The following is a 26,306-nucleotide window of genomic DNA, read 5'->3' on the forward strand; positions in this document are numbered from 1 at the left end:
AAAAAGGGAGGAAAAGTAACCAATTTTATGGTTTGTTTGGGTTACAACTGGTGAACCATATTTCAGTCACGTGTTTCTTTGATCGTTTTAGAACACACAGATGCTAGCAGCGGAAGGTTTGATGCAGGATAGCCAGTGCTACATTAGTTATTGGTCTGAATAATTCTTTTGGTCGAAAAGGACCAAACCGTATTTTCAGCCAAAATCGCTATTGGTCGAAAACGACCAACTTCGTCGTGTAAAGGTTAATCTACTACGTTGCTATTCGCAAATTATAAGCAAACTATATGTAGTGATTTCTAAGCTAACTTTCCTTCTTTTACCTACATATGGCTACATTTGTTTAAGCATAGTAATAGAAGAAGAAGAATGTAAAAAAAAATTTTACACTACAAAGTTTTTAAAAAAGAAAGAAGATAAGCTGTTTTCGAAGCGGCGTTCGAAACAAATGTACTTTAATTTATTAGTGGAAATTAGTTATGCCACGATATGCTTTGAAAATTTATGAGAAGCAGAGTGTGTCAGAGATCATTGGTTCTTAAAGAGAGAGAAATTAACCAAAAAAATGAATTCGGCTAGTAAGGTTAGTATATTTTTATTTTTAGAATAATACACTGTTAGAAAATTTCGTGCAGTTTTACTATACGGATCCCTAGTATAAGTAGTAATAGGAGTATGGGTAGGGGTAGTAGAAGTAGTAATGGGTTAGAAGCCCCGCAGGGGTTCGTTAGATTCTGTTCTCGATATAAAATTGGTATATTAAAAAATTCCCGTAGATTTTACAATCTGTGGATCCGTATAGAAAAACTGCACCAAAATTTCTTAAGAGGTTTCCGTAATATACAATTATTTTTATTTGCCAGAGCAACATTTAATGATATAATGGCAGGAGCCGATCAACTTCATATCCCCAGAACACTTTTCCCTTGTACAGGTAAGTTTCGTTAGCGTAGGAACCTTCGATGCTAGTGAGTGGGTTTTATTCCCGCTAAGAGCCGATTCGGGAAGATTGTAGAACACAGGTCCCCCAATATAGGTTAGTAGGTAGGTTGATTCCTTTGCTGTACGGGTACCAAAGTTTAATATTTAATTCATTTAGTATTGCTGAGCGAGTGAAGGCGGGTTAGGCCTCTCAGGGCACGTTGTTTTCTCTCTTGATTACAACTAGATAAATAGGGGGACTTGTCTCCTATGACCTTGCCTTCAGATTCCACGTTAAGATGGTATGATGTTGGTTTACTTTTGGCACCACATTTTAAAAATTTACAGATAAAATGTAATACTTTGCATGGAAAGACATTTATAAAGAACAAATTTTGGTGCTGGTTTACTTTTTGCGCATGTTTTCATGCATATATTCGTACGCTTTATTTACATCCGTAACGGTTAAGCTCTCCTAAAGTAAATGTTAACCCACAAATGCAATTATTCCCATAAGAAACAGTTTATAAGACACTAGGAGTCTATTTCATGATGAAAGAGGCATAACTTATGAATTCATGTATGATCTTCCTAAACTAGGTAACCATCAAAATTTCGCTCACTACTAGAAAGAACTGTTGAAAAATTGTTATTATTTCCATAATTTGTTTCATATTTTCTTCTAAATGATTTGCTTTAGGTGACATGAAAATAACTTAATTAGAATAAATAAAATTCAAGGGGGCCATCAGAATTGTCGAAAAATTACAGGTCTCTTACTATACTTATATATATGAAGTCCTGATGTATGGTATAAAAACTACCGTGCAAAATGCACAAATCAATATGTGCTAGGTAGCCACTTAAAAAAAAAAAAAAAAACGAACGTCAAGTAACCGAGTGAGGGCAGGGTGAAGCTTGGGAACTTGCGCGGGTGCGTTGGAAGGGAGCAGGCGCGTCAGCGACGGTAGGTAGACGGGTAAGTGAGGATGGTGAAAGCAAGTGGGTATTGGCAATGATACGAGTTGCATAACACTTGGATGATTTCATTCTAGTACGCTCCACATGTGTATCACTTCGTGCTTTATGAATTTGTCTTTTCATGCAAGTATTGATTTTTTCTGTACATCTTCCAAAATGTGGTACGTCAAAAGTAAACCAGCACCGATGGTATGCTTGTAAACGAACGTAGTGGAAATATTGCGTTCACGTGCCTTATTGTCGAACAATTTTTGGAGAGTGGGATCATGATTTAACACACTACATTTGCAAAGGGATTCAGTTGAACAAGGGGTCCGCGGTGGCTCAGTGGTAGAGCGTTTAACTCTGTTGCTTGAGGTTCAGGGTTCGATCCCAGCCCCCGCCAAGTGAACTTTGTGGTGGGCAAACAGCGTGTGCGTGGGTTTCCTCGGGGTTCTCCCGTTTCCTCTCACTTCATTCCACCATTTCATTTATTACTCATCATCACCGTCTCCTTTAGCCTAATCGGTATTATCGTGGGACGTAAAACTCAAAGATTTCAGTTGAATATGGCTTCCTTACAGACTATTAAGTCGAGAAACTCATATAGTTTGGCTATGTTTTTGAACACTAATACAGGTGTCACAAGTAAGATCCCTATATATTTTGATTATTTATACATTCCTCTCATTCCATTTCGAAGTATCAGGGGCCTCAATTTGACCATTTTCAATATTTATGAAGCTCTGTGTTGTCTCTGATGGTTATGTGCAAAATTTCAAATGAATATGCGAAAACGCTAAATTTACCCATAGCTTTTGAGAGCTGTAGTAAACATGAAAATCGTTTCTTTTTTGCCCACTTGAACAGCTTTTGATGTTGATTCAGAATATTACTAATTATCCGTTTAAGCGTACTTCGGTATATATAAACTTTTAAAAGTTCGAAAAAAAAATCATTGAGTTACTCATGGATCCCAGGGTTGGCAAAAGCCATGGTTTTTACTAAAAAAAAAAAAAAAAAAAAAAAAAAAAAAATTGGTTTAAACATGGTTTTTTGGGTTTAAATAATTTGCTCTATGTATTTGTATCACATATGGACAGAAATAAGTTTGTTTTGCCTTGGTGTTATTATGCAACAATCGGATTATGCAGGAAAGGGTCACATAAGCGTAAAGCGGAATCCAAACCGCTTCTCGGCTTACATCCGAGAGAAATTGTTCTCCATTGGAACTCGAAACAGGAACCAATTGGCCATAAATGAGATATGTCTGCCGACTCACTCACGGAGGACTCCTGATAAAAAATTCGTTCTACCAATCTTTACATACTTGTTAACATAACTGTCAAGAGTCATTTCAAAAGGACAAAAAGATAAACAGTTGCACAAGTGAAATCATTATACAGAATTATATGGACAATTTCAAAATAGTGCAGAGTACAGAACTATTTCAGTCCAATTAGTTCACTACGACTTTTATTAGTACAAGTTAAAGAAATACGACGACTTAATTTGCATATCATTAAGAAAAGTGAATAAAGATAAGAATTGTTTGTCCACTTTGGCTCTAACCCATTTATACACATAGATACCGGTACCAAAGATACTTCCGATTTTAATAAATACCTCTCGTGGGGTTTGTACGACCCTCCCCCAGAAGTACGGCATTTCGATGTATTTTATCAACAGTAAACATTATTAAAATGAAATAATGTTTAGAGTTTTTCTTTGATTGCAATTGCATAACAATAATAATAAACTATAAAAATCACAAAAAAAACTTTCATAAACTTATAAAAAAAGGTGTTTTTGTAGTATAATCTCTTCGAGTAATGAATGCGGAATTTAGATCTGAATATAATACGAATAATATATGTGATAACCCACAAATGTGTGTTCATCAAGATTTTACGAACACTTATACTTTTACGAACATGTTTCGTTTTTTGGTTTAAACCAGTTTTTTTTAAAAACCAGCTGGTTTAAACCAGCCAACCCTGATGGATCCTACTTTAAACAGACCGTAATTACGTTGTGAATGCACCAATTCAGTCATAACTTGGAGACATGATTCATGCCTATGATGTCTATGTGTGGATTAAATTCAGTTGTCAGTGTTTTTAGCTAGATCCATAGATACGTAGTTATCAAGTTGATGAAAATCTCATAGATGCAAATTGTTGGGTATCTTTGAGGAGCTACATTTCAGCTAAACCCTCTCCAGTTTTATTTTCCTTACCAAAGCTGAAAAAAAGCATGCTTCAAGCTTATTTATTTCGGAAAACAACAGGCAAATGCCCAATTACAGATTTCCATCGTAGTATGATAATACACTGTAAAATAATACGTTAGCAAAATACATGTTTTATACTTTAAAATACATATAGCACGATATACAGCTCATTTATTTAGAATAAAATTTTGTTTATAACTAAAAATGTTTGTCTCTGGAGCTCTAGTTACATTTTGTTATACAATAAACACATTTTTTTGATATGCTATATATATCCAATGCATTAGTCTTTTGCTATGCCCTGAGAGATGGAATATGCCATTATGGGGTCTGTGCCACCATGTGGGATGTGAAGTTTGATTTCTGATAACGAATCTTCCGAATCTATTTCGCTATGAATTATGTTATGTAAGAAAGATAAACTGAAGTGAGTTCTCCTGCTTTCAAGTCATTGTAACGAATATTTGCTTCGAATATCTTGTACTTTCCTGTCCAGTTATTAAATCTCGATCCTTCTCTGTCACCTGACTTGGCATCGGCAGTGGCGGACTTAAATTTTCTAAAACTGTCTTAAAACAGCAGCAGCAAATAACAACTTCGAACTTGAACTCTTGAAGTATAATAACTTAACATAGTTTCGAATATGTGACCTTTGTAAAGTATTTCAGAATTTCTTGGATAATGCATTCTTAACTGAAAACATGACTTAACTTATGTGCAGATTCTTGTACCGTTACCTTACGATTCTTATCCAGTTTTCAAATGTACACACACATTTCACGTCGTTTCCAAATAATGAACTATCTGTAATTCAATCGTTTTTGGAAAGCGAAAACTAATAAGTCTCTCAAGGAAGAACTAAAATACACTAAGATATTTTCGTTACGCTAGTGACTGAATCTTGTTACATAAGGGTTATAATTAATTACAATTTCTCTTGGAAGAATTAAACAACATTGAGGTAAATAAGTTTGTGTCTATGTTCTATGAGAAACCAAATTCAGCAGTTCGTACATTCACAAAAAGAAAATCAACGCATTCTTATCACACAAAATCCAACGTATGGATTTATTTCTTTATTAGAGCGTGCAAATTTAAACTTGCAGATGATGATTTGAAAGCTGAGATCCTGACGTATGATGATACTTTGCATATGCTAAAATTGGGTAAAGTAGGTGGACATGACACCAATAGATTGAAATGTCACTCATGTCAGAAGCGGATCGCCGCAATTCCTCAGTTTCCAATTCTTTCGTACACACCTAAAAAAAAAAAAAAAAAAAAAAAAAAAAAAAAAAAAAAAAAAATCAGATATAGCTTTACATTGGTTTAAAACCTACGATTAACGACGAAAATAATTGCAATATCTTAGTGACCAAGAAACTTAACTTTGGTGTTTTTTTTATCTTAATGACCGAGAAACTTACTCTGGTGTTTATAAAGTCAGATGTGAATGTAAAGCACGTATATAGGCGTTATAAAACGCAATATAAAAACTAGAATTAGAGAGTATATGAGCAATTATAAGGAAGAAAATTCAGCAGTCAGCTTTATCCACATACTTACTTAATCAAAGAAACGATATAAATTACACGTATAGTATAAATCAGTATCTTAAATTATAAAGAACATATTTAAACCGTTCTTTTTCACGCATTAAAGATTCAGATCTTGATACAAATAAAACAAATATGAACAAACAATTATACAGCTTTATTAACAAAAATTAACATTTCAAGTAGAAGTTTCTAGCTGTTGCTTTTATCACTAGCGGCTTTTATAATTTTGAGCATGTCATAAGATTTTTATAATTTGATAACATTGTAAAAGTTGGATGAAAGCAATGCAACGATGGAGATAGGACTATATATATATATATATATTTTCATGTTTTCGGCAGCCTATAACTCCGAAAGGAAGCATTTGTGAACCCAGGATGGTCTATACTTTTTGTCTTATCTTGGTGTCAGGAATCACCTCCCAAACGTTGTCGGTGGTTTTGAAACACCCTGTATATATATATATATATATATACAGGGTGTTTCAAAACCACCGACAACGTTTGGGAGGTGATTCCTGACACCAAGATAAGACAAAAAGTATAGACCATCCTGGGTTCACAAATGCTTCCTTTCGGAGTTATAGGCTGCCGAAAACATGAAAAAATGAAATTTGAAGGTCCATAGCTCCAAAACTATGGGTCCTGCCGTAGTCGAGTCAAGACTTTATGTAGGAACTAGTGTGTGCGGTATCCAAAAATTCATGTTTCAGAATCCTGCAGTACTCTTGCAACAATTTTTATGGAGGGAGTTAGGCTACAGGCATATAATTTGAAGTACTCACCAAATACCTCTAATAGATTAAGTAAGAGACTTGCACTTATATTAAAATTTCTTTTTCTGTTCTCAAAACATAATTAATTGCTAGTAATTTTGCTTGTATAGGTGGGTTGCAAAAATATGATTTGAGTGGAAACATTGTTCAGATACCAAGTTCAGTAGTTGATTAAATTTCTTAGTTTTTGAATTTAAATATTGCTTTTTTTTTTTTTTTTTTTTTTTTTTTTTCAGGTCGGGGAGATTTTTACAGCAGCGGGAGCAGCTTTCAACAAACTCGGGGAGCTAACTATGCAACTTCATCCAACGGCTGATTCACCAGCAGGGTACGTTTCGTACAGCCTTCTGTATTCATACAAAACCGATTAGGCTTGACTTTCCGGTTTTCCCTCAGTAGTAGTCCTGCTGCCGTCTACCCACTATGCAGATTCACTGCCGGTCAGTTTACAGCATTAACTCTACATACCCACCTATCTCATTTTAACAAAGTCCATTTCCTTCTGAAAACTCTCCGTTCCCACCATTCTTTATTGTCAGCTTACATCGCTTGTATTTGGAAGCTTCTCATCTCTTATTAGAACTCCGCAATAAACACCTATCCAAACTTCCCGACTTTGTCTCCACTATCCTGGAAGTCGACCACTGATAAGTAGTAGTTTACCTCTCTTCGTTTCATTTCGTCTGCTTACAGCATTGCATCTAACCTATAATAAACGATAAAATAAAAATATAAGTTTAAGAAAACAGAGAGAAAGAAAGAAGAAAGGCTCACCGTTCGCGATGACACTACTTTACAAAAATGAAACAAACAACCTTAATCCATTCTTGGTCCCTCTTGTAGCTCTCTTACCTCAATCGGAAAGAAAGTTATCTTACGGCTTAACCTTCTCCGCCTTTTGCACAATCAATCTAATTAAATTTTCACTAACTCCTTTTCTTTGCCTGGTGCACCGTGGCGTAGTGGTAGTTCGCTCATCCCTGGCGCAACGAGTCTTTAGTTCAATCCCGAGCTGTCAGTTTATGGTGGACAAGATCGTGACATTCTCATTCCACCAATTATGTCGTAGTCCGTAGATATTTAATTTCCTTTCCTTTTCCCGCAATCTATGCTGGATACTACTAGTTTAACCAACGAGGTAAATCTAATGATTTTCTTCACATGGAGAGTCCAATCCACTACCTTGAAATTCCTCTCACTTTCCTTTATATCCTCTTCCTAACATTCGAGGAAATATATATATTCCTAGAAATATATGTATATTCTTTATATCCAAACGAATTACTGACCTCCATTCTCCAAATACTCTTGAAATGCACCATAACGTTGTTTATCGAATGCAGATCAATCTCGGCACTACTACACTGTGCCCCTTTCAATATCATCCGCACTATAGACAAGGGCTACATCACAATGGTAATGAATTATTAGTTCGAGGTTCCACAGCGAGTTCCTAACTGCAAATAATAAGACCATATGAGATGTACCATAACCATGATTTCCGTACTAAAATCCAGTTGTACCTAGCCAACCGTGGTCCTCGAGGTAATTTCCAAACCACAGTATTGCGTCTTACACCAAAAATACACAAAACTCCTAAATTATACCTTCTCCCGAAAATAAGCAAATCCAGCAATGCAGGGAAGTCTCTCTCTTTGCACCTTAAAGAAAATACACTCCCTATTCATCATGTGCTTGAGCACAAAATTTTTTACTAGCGTATGCCATCCCAGTTTCCGTAAATGTAACTTCATTTTACATACCAATATTTAATTTACCCTTGAAGAATTCATAATTACATGCTCCGAATCTCAAAATCCGAGGATTAAATTCATAATCTGATTATCTCAGTTTATCCTAACCATAAACAACTTCATATTTCAAATTACCACTATCTTTAAATCAAGAATATTGCAATGGGCACACAAATGGCCTTATATATATATATATACTCCAACCTGTTCAGGAGGCTCCCTGATCACTTCAGCATTTCTTCTGGCTTCGATTCGTTTGCGATATTTTCTTGACTTGACAGCCAACGAGCACGGGATATACTCCACAGTCCCTAAACGATAATTGCTCGGCCGAACTATCTGATCTTTCTCTATTTTCATATAGTAATCTTTCTTGAGTTGAGTGTCGGAACTGAGAATGAACTTCTCGTGCCTGACGTACACATCAAGCCTACTAGCACTATATAATACCCCCATTTCAAGAGCTCCCACCCTTAACATGTCAAACTTTCTCGTACTGTTTGTCTTAGGTATTTGGGATACACATGCTGTCGCATCGTTTCACAACACCTACCAATTTTGTCGCTAGAACAATCAAACTTGGGGCTACTCACTCCCCAGTCTTGATCACAAACAATTTAAGTGTAAAAAAAAGTAAAATCCATGGCTCCAAACTTCTTTACTCAATACCATCCTAGCCTACACATGGAATATTATGGTGTACAGATCTTTGAATCCTGAGTAATGACCCATCAATGTTGAGCTTTGAACTTAGTCAAATTTTCTGGGAGAAGGAGAAAAAGGAGAGAAAACAATTGCTAAAAACAAAAATTGCTATTAAACGCTATTTTGAGGCATAAGGGAGTAAATGTTGAGATTTGATCAGTTATGCTGTAAATAGTGTATATACTTACAATAAAGATTGGCTAAAATTATTTTTTCCTTAATTAGAAAATGATATTTCTTTATTCCTTTATTACTCTTTATCCGTCTTCGTACTTTTTCTGAACAGCCTGTCCCATTAGTTTTACCTTCTTCCATTTAAAATTTTCTACTTCCCATCTTCTAACACTACCATGTAGTGCGTGGGTTTTCCCGTTTCCTCCCACTTTCTTCATTCCACTATTTTCTTCATTTCTCATCATCACCGTCTCCTTAAGCGTAGCCAGCATATCGTGGGACGTAAAACTTCATTTCATTTTATTTCAGTACCATGTGACTGCATTCCAAGATGGTATCCTTGTCGAGGGAGAGAGAGTTGCTTTTGTTACAGTTAATGTATATAATTGCATTCGAAAAATCATGAAAGAGCAAAATTCAGGATAAATCGCTAAAATAGAAATAATTAGGTTAATTATGCGTGATGTAACTCTTGAGCATTCTAATCTCCGGCATAAGAAAGAGGTTAGTTTATGTGACGTCGCGCTTTAATCTATTATACCTGTGTATCACTTCTTTTTCATTCCATCAGTAATACTTCAAATGAGGATTAGAATTAGAAGGTATAACAGTCATAAATCACTGTTAAATTTGAGCTTCCTAACCTTGATTTCGCCTAAAGAAACAGCACAAATACTGGAGCAGAACTTCTGTTAGTTGCTTGGACCAGATAAACTGCGTTAAATCTTGTGAAATTGATATAAATTATACAAAACAGCGTGCTTCATTTTAAATCAAATGAATTTTAGTGTATGGCATTTAAGAAACTGAATTTAAGGAATTGTAATTTAAAAATGCATTATTTTCTCTATATATGGTACAAATAATAATGTTAAAAACATTTTAAAACTGGAATCCGATATTTCATATTTGGAATTTATTCATTCTGGATTTCATGAATATGATTTCCTCATTCAAACAAAAGTCAAATTTAGTCAACAAGGTTCTGACATTATTCATTTTCTTTGCCAAATATGATTTTGCAGTTTCGTATAGCTTGAATGTTTATTTTTTTTTTATTTTTATTTGTTAGAAGATGAGTAACTTCGGTGCATGCTCGTATCGATATTAGTTTTTTTTATATATTTTTTTATTTATTTTATTAAGCAGATACTAGTAAGTTTAGTTGATATGTGTTTTCCTTCTAAACAATCATCAGTTATAGAATGGATTTCACACTCTTATTTCTTTGTTAGGGGTAAATGGACGGATGAAGAAATTGAGATGCTTCGTCAAGCAGTGAAAAGATTTGGAGATGATCTTAATAAAATAAGTGAACACATCAAAGGGAGGACTGTGTAAGTGGCCCATGTTAAGATATCTCGTAGACTTTCTGTAAAGATGGTACGCCATCTTGATTATAATGCATGGAACTCTTAACATTAAAAAAAAAAAAAAAAAAAAAAAAAAAAGTGTGGCATAAAGAGGGTCGGATGAAAATTTTCCTTGTTTATAGATTACAGGTAACAAAGACTATTCGAATTAGCATCAAACTCTTTCTTGTGCCGTGATGTTTGAATGTGCAGGACATATCTTTCATTCATTATAGCGTTTCGTTGTGCGAATCAGTTTGCCTTGAACTATTTGTAATTTTTCTGTTAGACTGTATACTGAAAGAAAATTATTAAGGATATTGGATACTTACGTCATCTTTTAGTTTTTAGACCATTGGTTTAAATGGAGAATTATTTTCTTTTCTCTGAAATGGAGCTCTAATGGTTCGATTTTATTGATTTGTTTTTTTAAACCTATTTAATTATCTAAAAACAGTTTCACCATTAATATCGATTTTTTGTGATCTACTCATACGGTTTCAATGTTCTCTGACACTTTCTTCGATGCGTTTAAAAATTTCTAAATTTAGAATATTTGAGAACACTAAACCGGTATGAATGAACACAAAGAATTGAAGGACAGGGTAGGACTATTCTTATTTGAATTATGCATTTGATAGCATCTATCAGCAAACTATTTATAGTACACGTCACCCGAATCGGCGTGTGACATCAACCAATAAGCTCGCAGTGTGCTGTTGCAAAATCTTCAGGGAGGAATCTAATCGTTCATAATTGTCCACAAATACGAACAAAATCAATTACGAATAACTGATAATTAATTTTGTTCGTATTTGTGGACAATTGTGAATGATTAGATTCCTCCCTGAAGATTTAATAACAGGACACTGCGAGTTTATTGGCTGATATCACACGCCAATTCGGGTGACCGCGGACTTTAATTATCCTTTCCTTGGTGAACTTAAAATATTCTGATATACGATTACTAATGAGATCGGATGTTCATGCAATATAGTAAAATAATTCAAAAAATAGGCACTAGAATCTAATTCGAAATAATGATCGTGAAAATTCGGTGATATGCAGTAACTGAACTTAAAAATGATAAATAGTATTCGAATAATCTAGAAATATTTGATCCATGTTTTTAGAGAACACATTTTACAGAAAGAAGAACGAAATTATTTTCACGTACTTCTAAGTAAGTAAGTTGATTGAACAGTCCAAAGTTTTCAGCACTTCACTGACAACAGCCAAGGAAAAAAAATTGTAGCTAATATTAATATATAAATTATTAAATATATTTTAATTTAATATCTTTTGGTTGTCTGCCACAAGGAATTGCGATTGCATGTCACATGGTATTTTTTCGTTACGAAGTATGTTCCTAAATTTCCAAGTTATTTATTGATTGTATAGCACTTTTAGAAAGAAAGGGAAAAGAGCTAGAACAATATTCTTCGATCAAGGATGTAATTGGGGCATATTTAAACTAGGAAAGAGTATACAGATCAAATTCACTTGGTATATTTTCATTTTTAAGCAGCTTAGTTCGTCTTTAGTCTGTTCTTGATAGTTTTAGCAAGTTGCTAACATTTCCCGCGGTAACATTGTTACAGTGTATCGGGGTAGAGTTTCACCTTAACATGAACGTAAGTTACTTTCTGAATTTTAAAATTTCTTAGAACTGAGAAACGTTTCTCCCAAGAAGAAATCTATGTAGTTTGCCCGTGAAGTACTGACTTTGAAGGAGATACAAAGAATAGGCAATATTACGCATTTAAGATAGAATAGACAATGTAAAGTAAGAATAAATTTTGCTGAAATTGAATCAAAGGCTCCTCAAATGAACTTATGCGCGCTCATTGTTATCACGTCTTTAGCATTGAGAATAGAATTTTCGTTTAACATTCGATTTTTAATAAATACCGATATAACTTACAATGAAATAAAAAGAACGTAGTTATGGATCATAATGTATATGCCAGGGAAAGTAAAATATATAAATTGAGCTCCTTCGTGGCTAAGCGGTTAGCGTATACGCCTTTGGCGTTGGAGATCTGGGTTTGATTCCCGGCGGGAGCTCATGTGGTTCGGATTTCACGTTAATCAGTAGTTCTGCGTCTCATATAGCCTTACTGCTGAGCGGGACGTTAAACTCAAAATATATAACTAACTTTACAGTGTCAATGTATGTATTTATCGGAAATATTTTTCAAAGTGGCTGCTGCCCCAAGAAAAACAAGTTTTCTCTGTTTAATTATTAATAAAGACTGGAAGTTATGGCAAAATAAAACACCAAAAGTGGCAGGCAAAATGGCCAAATAAATTCCTCTAAATTGCTCTAAAAAATGACACTTTATGCCGCAGAAATGAGCATATTCGTTTTACTTTTAAGACTTTTATTTTTTAAGTTGATCTCTAGTAACTACGCAAATTATTAAAATTAATAGCAAAATAAAGGTGAATAAAATAATTATCACTAATTTCATTCATGATCTTGGAATTATGGGAAAATAGGACGCATTATTTTTTTTTTTTTTTAAAGTACATAGTATATAAATATTAATAGTTTTTGTAACACAACACTACAGCAAGAAAAGCTTAACAGAAATAAGCTTATGTATGCGTCTATGAAAAAGAAACGTCTAAAAAATGAGCAAAGTTAAGCCGACCTTGGTTCTTGGGAAAGCAGTCCTGCTGCACAGCACATAGTTCACTTCTTGTTGCATGAAATAACAAGAATTTTTATTATTATTTATTTTATTTTCCACCGTAAGATTATGTCGCCTGTCTGTTAAGATTCCTTTGAGACGCGAAAACGACCTTTTAACATTACCGATGTGAGAAGAGCATATTAAAAGCACGCAACAACAATGGGATCCAAACCCACATCAACTGTGCTCTGACCATCTAAAACTTTGGCATAATGAGAGAGAAACAGTAACTCACAGAACAGCACCAAGAAACAAACAAGACTGAATTCCTTTAACTGAAAAAATAATTTTTCATCGCAACATCTGCCACCTTTCATTCTTTCCAGTAATTTATGGGACTCAGTTGGTCAATAATACGGTGATTCAGCCCCTGGGGCGAACCAGCTAGAAACCTTAAATTCTCTATCTCACTGAGTGACAATGCGTTCTGCTCTATCAGTTAACAACATGATATGCATTTCCTGTTGCAAGGAACAATTTAAAAGAAGCAGTCAGGAAATGGCAAATACGGCAATTAATTTAAGAAATGGCATTTATCAGAGAGTTTTCTTAAAAACTGCAAAATATGGCATTTATGGCATTTTGCCATAACTTCTGCTCTTTAATTATATGTTACAGGTACATTTTAATATAAAAAACTAAAGCTCGTACTCAATACTTTTTTTCGTTATAAGTTCATTTCCTTCCGTATTTAAACCCTCTCGACTGTCTTGAACGCCAGCATATTTTTGTAAGCTGGAACACACTAATTTGTCATTTTGTGCTTTTTCTTTCTTCTTTTCTTGTCCTTTAAGAGAGAAAAGGCCCCAAGTATTCCGAAAGCACACTTTAAATTTTTAACAGTTTAAGGTTGGTATTGTGACATTCCACTAAAAATATTGAGGCTGTTTCATCGGATAATTTGGTTCGTTTTTAATATTTTTCATCTAAATTATTCTTTGTCGCTCATGTCGTTTCAGTATTTATTTGTTATAATTATGTACAAATTTCTTCTTGTAATACACTGAAAATAATATTTTCTTGAATTTTTGTCTGAGAAGTTGTTAATAAGGGAATTGAAGGCATTCAAATACGTGTGTAGATCAGTGTTGCCAGATGTTTGTGATAACTATGCTTCTCGAGTAATATAAAATAACTAAAATTTAACCTATGTGAATATGTACATTCATGTCCAAAATGATTGTTGCATATCTATAACTGTCTCCTTGTAAGAATATAATTTGATAATGATTTTGCAGGGTACTTTTAATACTGATACCATATGTATAATCAAGTAATGTATATTTGTGGTAAATTTCATAGGAAAAGAAATATAAGTACGAAAATTACAATGAGTAAAATAAAATGTTGCAAAATGGACAAGAAAGTTTAATTTTCGTTTTACTGCTCTTTTGACGTTAAATTTGCCACATACATGTCTTCACTGGCGGATCCAGGGGGGCTATAGCCCCCCTTTCCTTGACGCTCAGGTATACACTGGATAAAGTGGGCTTAAATCCTGCTTTACACTGGACAAAATGGCAAAATATGGTTTAGCCCCTCCCTTGGTCATATCCTGGATCCGGCCCTGCATGTCTTTGCCGATTATAGACATACTAACATTATAAGAAATACCGGGCGAATTCGTTATCAAGTTCTGTTCCTACAACAACATATTTATAGACATGCGACAATAATTTTGGACATGAGTGTACATTGAGATAATAAAATTTAAGTTTTTTTTAGTGGCTTTTATTTAGTTTATTATACTTGTCCATTGGTGATCTAAAGGTCCCCAATCTATTTCCAGAATGTACATAATCACACAAGTTAATTTTTTGTGATTTTATGTTACGCAAAAAACACATCTCGCAACAATAATCTGCACACATTTGAATGTTTTCAGATTGCTCATTGACTGTTTCTGAAACGAAAATTGAAATAAAGTATATTATTTTCAGTTTATTACAAGAAGAAATTTGTATATAATTAAAACAGACAAATATTAAATAACCGTGAAAGAATCATTCAGAGAGTTTTTTTGTGAAAAGTGTTCATATTATTAACCAAGAACAATATTATCTGCTGAAACTACCTCAATCTTCGTACCAATGGATTTACACAATACCGCTTTAAAGTGTTAAAAATATAAAATGTTTTTTTTTTTTTTTCGAGTATTTGGTACTGTTTCTCTTTTACAGGACAAGGAAGAAAATAGTACAAGATGTCAAATATTGTACCCAAATTGAAAAAAAAAAAAAAAAAAAAAGTGTTCAGGAGTCCCCAAGAGGTATGAAATATAGAGGAAAATGAACCTATAAAGAAAATGAAAATGAAATGAACTCTTTCAGTTTAACGTCCTACGATTATGCGGGTTAGGCTAAAGGTTACGGATGATTAAGGTAAATTAATGATGATAGAAGGATTGGTAGAATGAGATTGTGGAAGAAAACGGGAGTACCACAAGAAACCCCCACGGACACGATATTGCCCATCACAAACTTATTTGATCGGGGATCGAACCAGGGACTTCACGCACCAGAAGTAAACACTCCACCACTGAGTCACTGTGCCCCAAACCCACAAAGAAAAGAAATACAAGATAGGTTTGTTTTTTTTAATTTATCCCATCATTTTTTTTAAAAAAGAGTAAAACTACTTTTTCCGAATATGAAAGTAGCAACGTCTTTCGAAAATATTTTCACTGGAATAAATACATTGACACTGTAAGGTTGATCATATCAAGAAAAGTGTGCTAGATGATTTTTATATTACAAAGTAAAAATTAATTTATATAAAACCTATCTATGATGGAGGTAGCTTTAGAGGGGAAACGGGTGTGAATAAAATTAAGTAATCACATAGCAATTAATTAAAATGTTGTTGTATTTTAACATAAACTATTGTACCATAACCTAATTTCTCAAGTTGATTTTAGTCATTGCCTCTGTACTTCTCTGAATTAATACTTTAGAGTCTCTCTCTCTCTCTCTCTCTCTATATATATATATATATATATATACGTTGAAAAATATAAAAACATTTTCTGTTTCATAACTACTAGTATTGAAAGTAGTATAAAAGTTCTTATCATAACCCAGTTCTTATATAAATATTGGCTTTCCTATAGTGATACTAACTTCGTTTTTTCTTAAGATCTCAGATAAGAACCACTTTGAAGAAGAAGGCCTTCGAAGATGCTGGGCTTCCTGTGAGGACAGCAATCACTGCCGCAACCACGGCGACAACTCAGCAAACGATGATGGGGAAGTCGGCGGAAGTAACGTTGAATATGTTGAATGCCTCAGAATCAGAAGTGGATGTTGAAGGACTTGCCGGTGACGTAAAGTTGGAATTCGATGGTGCAACTGAAGAAGTGACCTCTTAGAACGAACAGAATCGAATAAAGAATTTGAATAAATAAAATAATATAGGATTAGATATCCTTTTTTGTACAGTTTGAGCAAATTATAATCATAAAGAAGCAAAAGTTTTGTCTTCTTCAGTACAATTTATAATCGTGAAAGCATTGAACACGAAGATTTTTAAGTATTTGTGCTACAAAACAAAAGTTTTCTTTCCGGTTGTACATAAAAGTTCTGATAGAGTAGGTTTTACGTCAGTGTGTATGAAAGATTTTTAAATGAATTTTCATTTACAAGAAGTGATTTAATTAGTGAAAAAAGTGAACGTTGCATTTAAGCAATTATTTCTGATATTGTATAATATACAAATCGAACAGAACTATTTAATTACCTGTGTTCTTGTGTTTTAAGAGTTTTAACAAGTGTTCTAACACTATTTTCAAATAATTTAATGGAGGAATCTTGTAATGTTTTCGTCGTTTGATGTTAGTATAGTCGTTTTCGTCAAAGCAATATTTTGACAGCTTCTGTATTGTGAAGCGTTAATTGTAATAGAAGAATAATTGTAATAAAAGAACTTTTTGTATTCTACCATGTTACTGTGTTTTAGATTGAAAATTAAAATACCTGTGACTATGTACAGGGAGAAACGTAGAAGAGCGGGAAAAGTCAGGAAATTTCGAAGAATGAAATTTTATAAACAATTAAAATGAAAATTCTAAAACGATATCAGGTGTGCTTGAGTTCTTAGATTTTAGTTACCAACTTGAAACTTAGAAACTTATCTTTGTTTCTCCCTAATAATGTGCAATAAACGTCAGTGGAATATCTTGTTGGTACGTCATCTCCAAAATGCAGTTGGATCAACACACTAATGGTAAATTCAGTTTCGATGCATACTTAGTTTCAATCTTTTTCCGTTTTCGTTTCCACTAGCTTCGGTTTTATCGTAGTTTCCTGTCCTGCATTAAGTGAATGTGGATAATCATGCTAATGAATTTTGTAATACGGCTGCTCGTATTTTAGCTTCCGTGTTTTCATTGTAATGTATTTTAATTTGCAAAGATGTTTATTTCGGAAGTCTTTACGAAAATACCTGATAAAGTTACTAATCAGCATATGCATTGAATCAATAGTCGGTGGATAGCCGGATTAATTACATCGGACTCTTGATGATCTTTAAATATGGGATACGTCTACAGATACCAAAGTGTATTCTGTACTTTGTGCTTATAATGCAATATTTATAAATTGTTAAACATTTATAGCTACGTATTTAATGATTTTCCATCAACAATTATAGATTTGGGATGATATAATAATGATGATGCGTCTCATAAGGTTTTTCTTCTTCTTCTTCCTTCTTTTAATTTTGTGTATTCTCATTTTAAGATTATTCTAACATTAAAAATGATGCAGCAATTTGCGAACAATATTTAAGTACGTAAATTCAAATAAAATTTCACTTTCTTTCTCTTTAATCATTCCTTGACCTAAATTTTTGTATGCTTTTTTCAGTGTCATACGAAATATGCAGAATATTATAAAAAAGATCATTTCAGAAAAGACTTTTGTAACTGGAATGCAGCTTTTGAGAAGGGGCACAAAAACAATTCTGGGAGTTTGAGAATGTTCCATGGGAGCATCTCTGCTAGCACCCCTTTCCAAAAATGCATAACAAAGAATATATTTCTTTATTAAGCAATTCTCAGTGAAATGGAAGAAAAGAAAAGGGGACGGTTAGAATTTGTGATTCAAATAATCGTAGAATAGCATTCATTTGCTTCCAGTACATTGTGGAAGCTTCGTAATGTGCAATTCCTGTTTTCATGTTGACATCTTCATATATTTTCTATAGAAAAAAATGTAAATGGGATCTCCGTCATGTTCTTATGTTCGACAAGGGTTGGATAAAAAGTAATGGCAACGTTGTTACAAATCGTACCTGTTAGTGCATCAATATTTGTCGATATTTCACAGGGATCGCCATAGGGCACGTGTAATGGCTTCTCGTGTGTCGTAATGCTTCCTGCGAAGTAGTTCCTTTATTTTGACGAAAAGGTAGTCTCGAAGAACCTGAGGCCATTATTGTGAACTGTGTCCTCGTGCCACTTTAATCTCGACCCACGAATGTTGTCTTTTCGAAATGTACTTTTATGGCGCTTCTATTCCCCTCCCCTCCTTTACGTTACGGCACTTGCTTTTGACTGAATAATGCACAGTTGTTATTACTCGCCACATGTCATCATCTCACGTTCCTTATCACCTATGGAACTCTTCTAGTGCTGAGACACGGCCTTCCGATGTGAAAACTGTTACCACTACTTTTGATTCTTTCTATGTACGTATATCTGGTTTTTCGTAGAAATTCTTGGACTTAGGAACTAAGGAAGGAAAATAGGTTCCTTCTTGCTGATGGTTCATTATCATGTAGAACCAGGGTGGCGACAAATCTTGAAAACCGAAAAATATTAGGGAATTTGACAATGAGTCAGGGAATTTCGATTTGCTAAGAATAATATGTTAAAGACTAAAAATGAAAATTTTTTAAAGATAACTTCAGATATGGTTGAGTACTTGTGTTTTATTTGACAATTTCAAACTTAGAAAGTATCTGTGTTTTCCACAATTGATGTATAAGAAACTTATGGCCCGCAGCTGTGCGCATTATTTTTTGTTTTTCGCTTGGGCAGTGGAATATCATATTGGTAAATTACCCACAAAATGCAGTTGGATCAACGATGCAATGGTAAATTCATTTTCGACGCATGTGTAGATCCAATCTTTTCATCGATTTTGTTCCCTCTAGTTTCGATTTTATCGGAGTTCCCTGTTGTGTATTAAATGAGGGTAGCTTATCACAGAAATGAAGGAGTTTTGGAATACGGTTGTTTGAGCTTGAACTTCTGTGTTTTCATTGTAGTGTATTTTAATTCGTAGAAGTTTATTTCTGAAGTGCTTACAAATTTACAAAAATTGTTGATAAACTTGCACATCAGCGTATTCATTGGTTCAATACCCAGTGAATGGCTGGACTAATTTCGTCGAACTCTGGATCCTTAAATATGGAATGCGTCTACAGATACCAAAGTGTACCTTCTACTTTGTGCTTCTAATGCAATATTCATTAATTATACATTTGTACTTACGTATTTAATCATTCTCCATCAGTAGTTCTATGTTTGTAATGATTTATTAATGATGGTGCATCTCATGTTAAAAAAATATTATTTATTCTTACTTTAAAATTACAGTATTCTTACATTATAAATGATGCAGCAGTTTGCGAACGATTTATGGTACATGAGTTCTAATGAAGTTCCGTTCTCTCTTTCCCTCTCTCGATTCAAATTATCGTAAAATAGTATTAATTTGTTTCCAGTACACTGTGGAGGTAACAAAGTTTCATGATATACAATTCGTGTTCTAATATTGACGTTTTCATACTTTTAATATGAAAAAAAAAAAAAAAAAAAATCGTAAATGGGATCTTCATGTTCATGTGTGTTGCTGTTCTCTATTTTTTTCTTTCTTTATCAAAATTCTTGGATTTTGGAACTAAAGCAAACAAGTTCTTTCTTGCAAAGGGAGTAAGTTCTTTCTTACTAACGGTTCACTTTTACGTGTTACATCGCTGATTGTGAAATATGTATCCGGGAAGTACCAGGTGATAAATTTTCTGTTTACTGCAACATTTACCGGGGCATCTTTCTGCTGGGTAATATGGGACGGCAAGCGGTAACAAGACATATGAAAGGGAAGAAGCATATACAGATGGCCACGTCCATTTCTATAGTGAGAACAGCTAGCGCCTTTGTGACTCAAGAAAACAAATCAGTGCACAGTAGAAAGTAATAGAAAATTGTGATGTTAAAATAACTCCGTAAGGTTACTATTTGACTGTGTTATTTTAATACTCTTGTACCCATATCAGAAATATCTAGTAACTGACAGAAATTGTGTTTTTACTTTTTATTATAAGCAAAGCTTTACACGGTATATAGAGCATATTTAGCAAGTAACGTACAACATACTATATTTCTTGTAATCCTCCAAGATCCTGTATTTATACGTATGTTCCTAGTACAAATGAAAAGAGATAGTAGCACTGGTATTTATGGAAAGTCTGTGAGAAAGTTTACACTCACAACACTTTTTTTTCAAGAAGGATTACATGAAATGTAATACGTTGTACGTTACTTGGTATAAGTGTCAAATATATCGCGTAAAGCTTTACTTAACAGTAAAAAATAAAAACCAATACAAATTCCTACCGTCAGTTACTACGATATTTCTGATATGGGTGCAAAAGTAACACAGGCAAGAAGTAACCTCAGGGAGTTGTTTTTAACATCTGTTCCACACCCAATTTTTTGTTGTGTACCTTCTGACTTGGAGTGTCATCTTATTTGTACCTTTTCTATACAGAGTACAAGGGCCCCTGGCGTTCCCTTTATGGGTGATAGTTTAGATTTTCATCACCTTCTTCTTCTTCGTTTGGTTTTATAAATCAGTAATACACAACACATAAAACGGTCTGTGTCGTACCAAGGTAACCAGGGCATGACAAATGTTAGCACTTCGTACATAAAATATCACGAACACTTATACGGACTGTTCAATACATAATCCAATAACATAAAACCTCAGTAACAATAACTGTTACAACCAAATTTTTCCAATCCATATAATATTTAAACAATAAAATACATTCTCCATTACTCACAACCTAATAACAATTACCATGACGATATACTAATTATAAAACTCATTTAGTTACGATAATATAAATAGCCGTTCAAAATTTAAATGAGACGATTTCGTAAAAACCTGGAAAATTACTTTGTCACAATCGCTCTTGATTCTATCGAAGTATTTACCGTTTATAAAAGCATTCTTCAGCGTACCATATTTTAGTACTTTTTTTCTTCCAGTGATTACTTCCTTCAAAACGCAAGGTGATATCACTTATAAATCTTTTATTATCTTTCAATTACTAAATCTGGTTTAAGCCTATTGCTATCCACAACAAAGTTATGTTCTATTGTGAGCTGATATCCCATTATTAGGAAATGGGTTGAGATGTCAATAATTCTGTAATGCCTGTTAATACGACGCTGAGCATGCACTTGACAGCACCCTAAAGACATACCACATTGACTTGACACCTAGTCTTCCGTTCTAAGCGCTGCTATCGGCTGAAGGAATTCCACTCCCTTTCGTCATCCGCTCTCTCGCTTAGCAACAGCTGAACCCTCATTGGCTAAACGCTTGGGCGTGTGAGGGTGAGAGTTTTAGTTCGCATTTTTGCCACGGCTCAAGACATTTTGGGAGCACTATAATACGTAACCAATTGTCTCCAAAAGTTCTGCACAAACACGACATTCTTTATTAATATCCGGTGTTACTTCTGCCATCGACCCCTAAGTATTTGGCCCCATTTTCCATACATCTGTAAATCTATTGTCAGGGGAGGCTGTTTCATTAAATAAAAAATTACTTGCTACTGGACTGTGTTTAAAGTACTCAACCTGGACTTCCTTTACCAACCCATTACAGAAACAATCTCTCTTTCAATAATGTCTTATGTTTTAATAATACATTCAAGTTGTACTTTTCATTCATTAAAAACAATGTAGTTTTAATATTATACTCGCAGAACTTTGACCAAGTCGACTATTGCACTATTGTTGTCCCGAAGTTGAAATATTGTATTAAATTACGGTGCAGTAAATATTCTTTAGTCATAGCACAAGTCGCAAACAAAATGGCGCGGGCCTAAGCTGGAATTAGCTTGCACTAAGCAATAAATTGTTACAAAGTAAATAAGTTGAAGATAATAAATGTATTGACGCCAGCCCACACATTATAAAATTTGCATACAAAATAAAGTAAATTCAAAATATAATTTGTAATAAATAAAATGTTTGCACGAAATAGTGGTTCAAGACACTCGTCTAATCCTGGCACCATCTTGTCTCGAACCCCCATTCAAGTCTATGATCTAATCTCTAATTTATTAACGATCTTGTTTAAAACTTCCTTCATATTACTATCCTATACTAAGACTTTTAGAGACGTATGTTGTCTGCTGAGCTAATAACGAGCAAATACATTTTATTTAATCCAATAAAATTATATTTTGAACACATGGAAAATCCAACCCACCATTTTTTAAAAAATAATATAATATTGTTTTCACGGCTGATGGATGCAAATGAAGCCATCAGGCCCGGACCGACCCAGACAGGGGCCAGATCAAAACAGAGCCAAATGAAAATTTTAATAGAGAAAGGAGGTCAGGAGAAAGAGACAAAAATGTGGAAAACATGTGCGACAACTAAATTTTTGTGAACAGTAACGGTGGCAATCTACATACATCAAGCTCTTTGATTGTTTTATTAAAATTTTGTTGCGACTCACGTCTCCTGTAATGTAAGAATGGGTCATACCAGCTTCAGAGTCATATCGGTGCAAGTAAAAAAAATAATGAAGTCCAACACACTTTCTGCCGTGGAATATAAATGGAAGTCCAAAGTATGGTGGCCTGATAATAAAATTCTTGAGAGTTTAGTTTCTTGGCCCAGGAAAAATAACAATTTGAAACCCAACAGAAAGAGATCAGAGCTCACTTTCAAGATTTATAATATCATGGCATCGAGCAGTCGCCTCTGTAATAAGATCCCGTGGTTTTGCAATTGTTGAATCACTCATGTATATTTGCTTTCATCTTTCAATAGTTTCCAATTTTATCAGCCTAGAAGTCGAGCCGCAGTCAGTTATTCATAGTCTGTTACTATGAGGTAGTGTTATGTCCTTATTGTGTCGTTTTGAAAATTACCGTGGAAACGGAGGTTAGTACATTGTAACGAATGGATTATAAACTCGGACTTCTTGAATCTACGGCACTGATTAAGTGAAAAATTATTAAATTCTTTGTACGTAGATGTTTCCTTTAAATAAAACTGTGGCTGTTGCTGAATCTGGCTTTATGGTTGTTGCATATTCATATACTACAATTGCTATTACAATAAGAACTGGATATACACATAAATTTAGAATAAAACTACGTAAATCGAAATGAAAATTTCTTGCAGCAATATTAAGATTTTACTATTGCTAATTTATTCCGTGATATTTTATAACGTCACAACCATAGTAGATAATGCCATTACGAACCATTTTTTAGTGTATCCTTTAATTAAATCATCAATTTGCTTTAAGAAGGAGGTGAGAAAAAATTAGAAATCTACACGTAAAAAAAAAAAAAAAAAAAAAAAAGACACGCATTTGAAATAATATCATTTTCTCCCAAGTTTTAAGTTCTAATTTTGAAATTATACACAACATTCTCTTTAGATTTTCTAAATAAAATTTATTTTCTATACTTTCTGTATGGTATAGACGTAACCAAGATAATCAAATAATTCATCAACTTCAATCCTCATCATTGTATATCCATTAATCGTCAACACAAATTGTATTGATGTCCACGACCTACGATATCTCTTTAAGTTAAGACTCACACATTTCTCCGTTGAGATACTCATTCCTGCAGCACTCAATGTTTCATTTTGAAAAATTTACCAAACTTTGAAGCTCTTTTGCAGTTTAAATCTTCTGCCAATAATATCCTATAACCTATAACCTTGCTATAACCAATATAATTATCCTATAACCTTGCTTCAACTCAAGTAGTTGCCTAATAATAGTATCAAGCGCAGGTGAAAGGGAATCTTTCTGATGCACTCTCCTCCTCACTTGTAACACAACATTGGTTCAAGGAAACATTATTACATTACTCTAATACATGCTTTTATGACTTGTACGTTTTGTTGCGGAAGAGATCTCCTTTCTATAGATCCAATTATGGCCTAATGTGACACTGAAGCGAATGCCTTTCTAATGTCAATTAATACATCATATAACACGTTTTAATTTCAATTTCCAGTCCTCAAAATAAACCTTGCCAACTTCTCCGGGTTGGAGGTGAACATTTATTGCACATCCGCATATTTTTACTTGTATATATTTTTTAACCATATTTTTCTATTATTCTTCGCCAACGAAGCAATCTTAGCATCCGACAACTGCAACAACTTGTTATACCATAAATTCCAATCTTCTCTTACCGAATTGATCCAACATACGATCCCTCCATCTGAAAGTTTCACCTACCTGTGTCTTGTCATGTACACACAAAATATCACAATATTCATAGAATTCATTATCAACAAGACTTTTCTCAATCACTGGATCCATCATCGAATTATTACAATTAGAGGTATCCAATTTTTCCGAAAACCCCTTCACCACAGCCTCCAACTGCTGTGTTTTAATAATCTCCATTTCATCGTTAATAACAACTCTACTTTTCTTTTGAACAACAAATTCTTCACTAATTGGAAAATTTATCTCGGTTAATACACCAACGTCGATCATATCAGTTCTTTTCCCTGTCTTCTCAACAATACCTTTAAGTAATTATCTTATCTTTATATTCTTTAACTAATGATTCTAATTCTGAAATTCGAACTAACAACTTTTGCTCAGTTAATTCACCTGAAGCAAATCCTTTAACATTTTCATGCCATTTATCTTTACATTCATCAATTCTACCTTAGTATTGTATAATTTTGCCTTTAATTTTTGTTGTTGAATTTTTAACATAAAAATTTCATTCTCCCTATTAGCCTAATTTCTTTCTCCAAAGCCTCATTGATGCTGATAATTTTCCCGCCATCCAATGTCTTTCTTTAATTAATAATTCTTCCTTTATAACTGTTTCTTCTGTTAATTACATCTTTTCAAACTTGTAATTCATTAATCTTTTACTGCAGTTAGCGTAATTTAATTTTCGCATCTAAAATCATCTTCTCTTCCTTCTCATTCTGATTCTTTAAAATTAACATTTCAGTTTGAATAGCATCAAGCAGTTCCTGATAAGTTCCAGAATCGACTTATTTACATCTATTTCTTCTTTCTCTTTTACCTCAATCAACTCTTTGACTATTTCTTCTTTGACCTCCAACTAATCGCACAACTCGCTACTACCTATAACTGCTAATCCTTTGTCTCCATGACTATCTATAACTGAATGGGTGAGTTGAAAAAGGTACACATTCCAAAAACATAAACTTTTGGAAAACTAAGAAAAACTGTTTTGTGAGAAAACTAATTGTTTTACCAAAATACTTACTATTGTCAATTTGTACCGTTCAGTGTAGCAAACCCATTGCACGTGGTACCTGTACATAAATATTTTTTATATATCATATAATTATGTAAAGATGTTCAGGAATATGTTCCTTTTTCAACTCAACGTTTTTAAATGCACAATACTTTATCCCAATTAGTGGATTATTTTAAACAGGTTTCAGAAATAAGTGAGTAAAATTTTTTCAGTCTTTGTATAAAGGAAAACAAATATATTTCAAAACTGTTAGCTGCACATATTGAAAGAAATAACAATTTTCCGATAAAACAAGTTGGATTTTTCAGAGTAGACAATAGTCAATCATCTTGATCTAGTAGATCAGCAGCTGAAAAAGAAAAGCCTTGATCGAAAAACATTATAAAAACATGTTCTTTTTTGTTTTACCACCATTAGTAGTCTTTTTTTATGTGATTGAACCACACCGAGCTGCGAAAAAGTGTTGGGATAATAGTATTAAAATGATTTATTTTACTTTGCCATTGCAAATTCTTCTTTTTTTGTTACATACAGGGTCCAATGTCATAACATACCATAAAACATGTCTGTAATAAAGATAGAAATACTTAGGTTAGGTTAGATTGTATTATGAAGTTTCGTGTTACATTCAGACTGT

General features: G+C 33.6%; 1 protein-coding gene across 1 annotated transcript; it reads left to right on the top strand.

Annotated features, from left to right (window-relative positions):
* Positions 1-384: 384 nt before the first annotated feature.
* On the top strand, positions 385-17,072 carry LOC145693220 (BPTF-associated chromatin complex component 1). The gene is made up of 4 exons (XM_081769011.1): positions 385-583; positions 6,685-6,776; positions 10,317-10,418; positions 16,268-17,072. Exons 1-4 carry the CDS (start codon positions 566-568, stop codon positions 16,497-16,499), a joined length of 444 nt encoding a protein of 147 aa, XP_081625137.1. The 5' UTR covers positions 385-565; the 3' UTR covers positions 16,500-17,072.
* The last annotated feature ends 9,234 nt before the right edge of the window (positions 17,073-26,306 follow it).

This window comes from Thermobia domestica, chromosome 8, assembly GCF_964235325.1.
Source record: "Thermobia domestica chromosome 8, izTheDome1.hap1.1, whole genome shotgun sequence".
Lineage (NCBI taxonomy): Eukaryota > Metazoa > Arthropoda > Insecta > Zygentoma > Lepismatidae > Thermobia > Thermobia domestica.

Excerpts from the sequence above, each read along its gene's own strand:
- LOC145693220 (XM_081769011.1), top strand. Across the intron at positions 6,777-10,316 it reads ACGGCTGATTCACCAGCAGG|GGGTAAATGGACGGATGAAG; the intron begins GTACGTTTCGTA and ends TTTCTTTGTTAG. Across the intron at positions 10,419-16,267 it reads CACATCAAAGGGAGGACTGT|ATCTCAGATAAGAACCACTT; the intron begins GTAAGTGGCCCA and ends TTTTTTCTTAAG.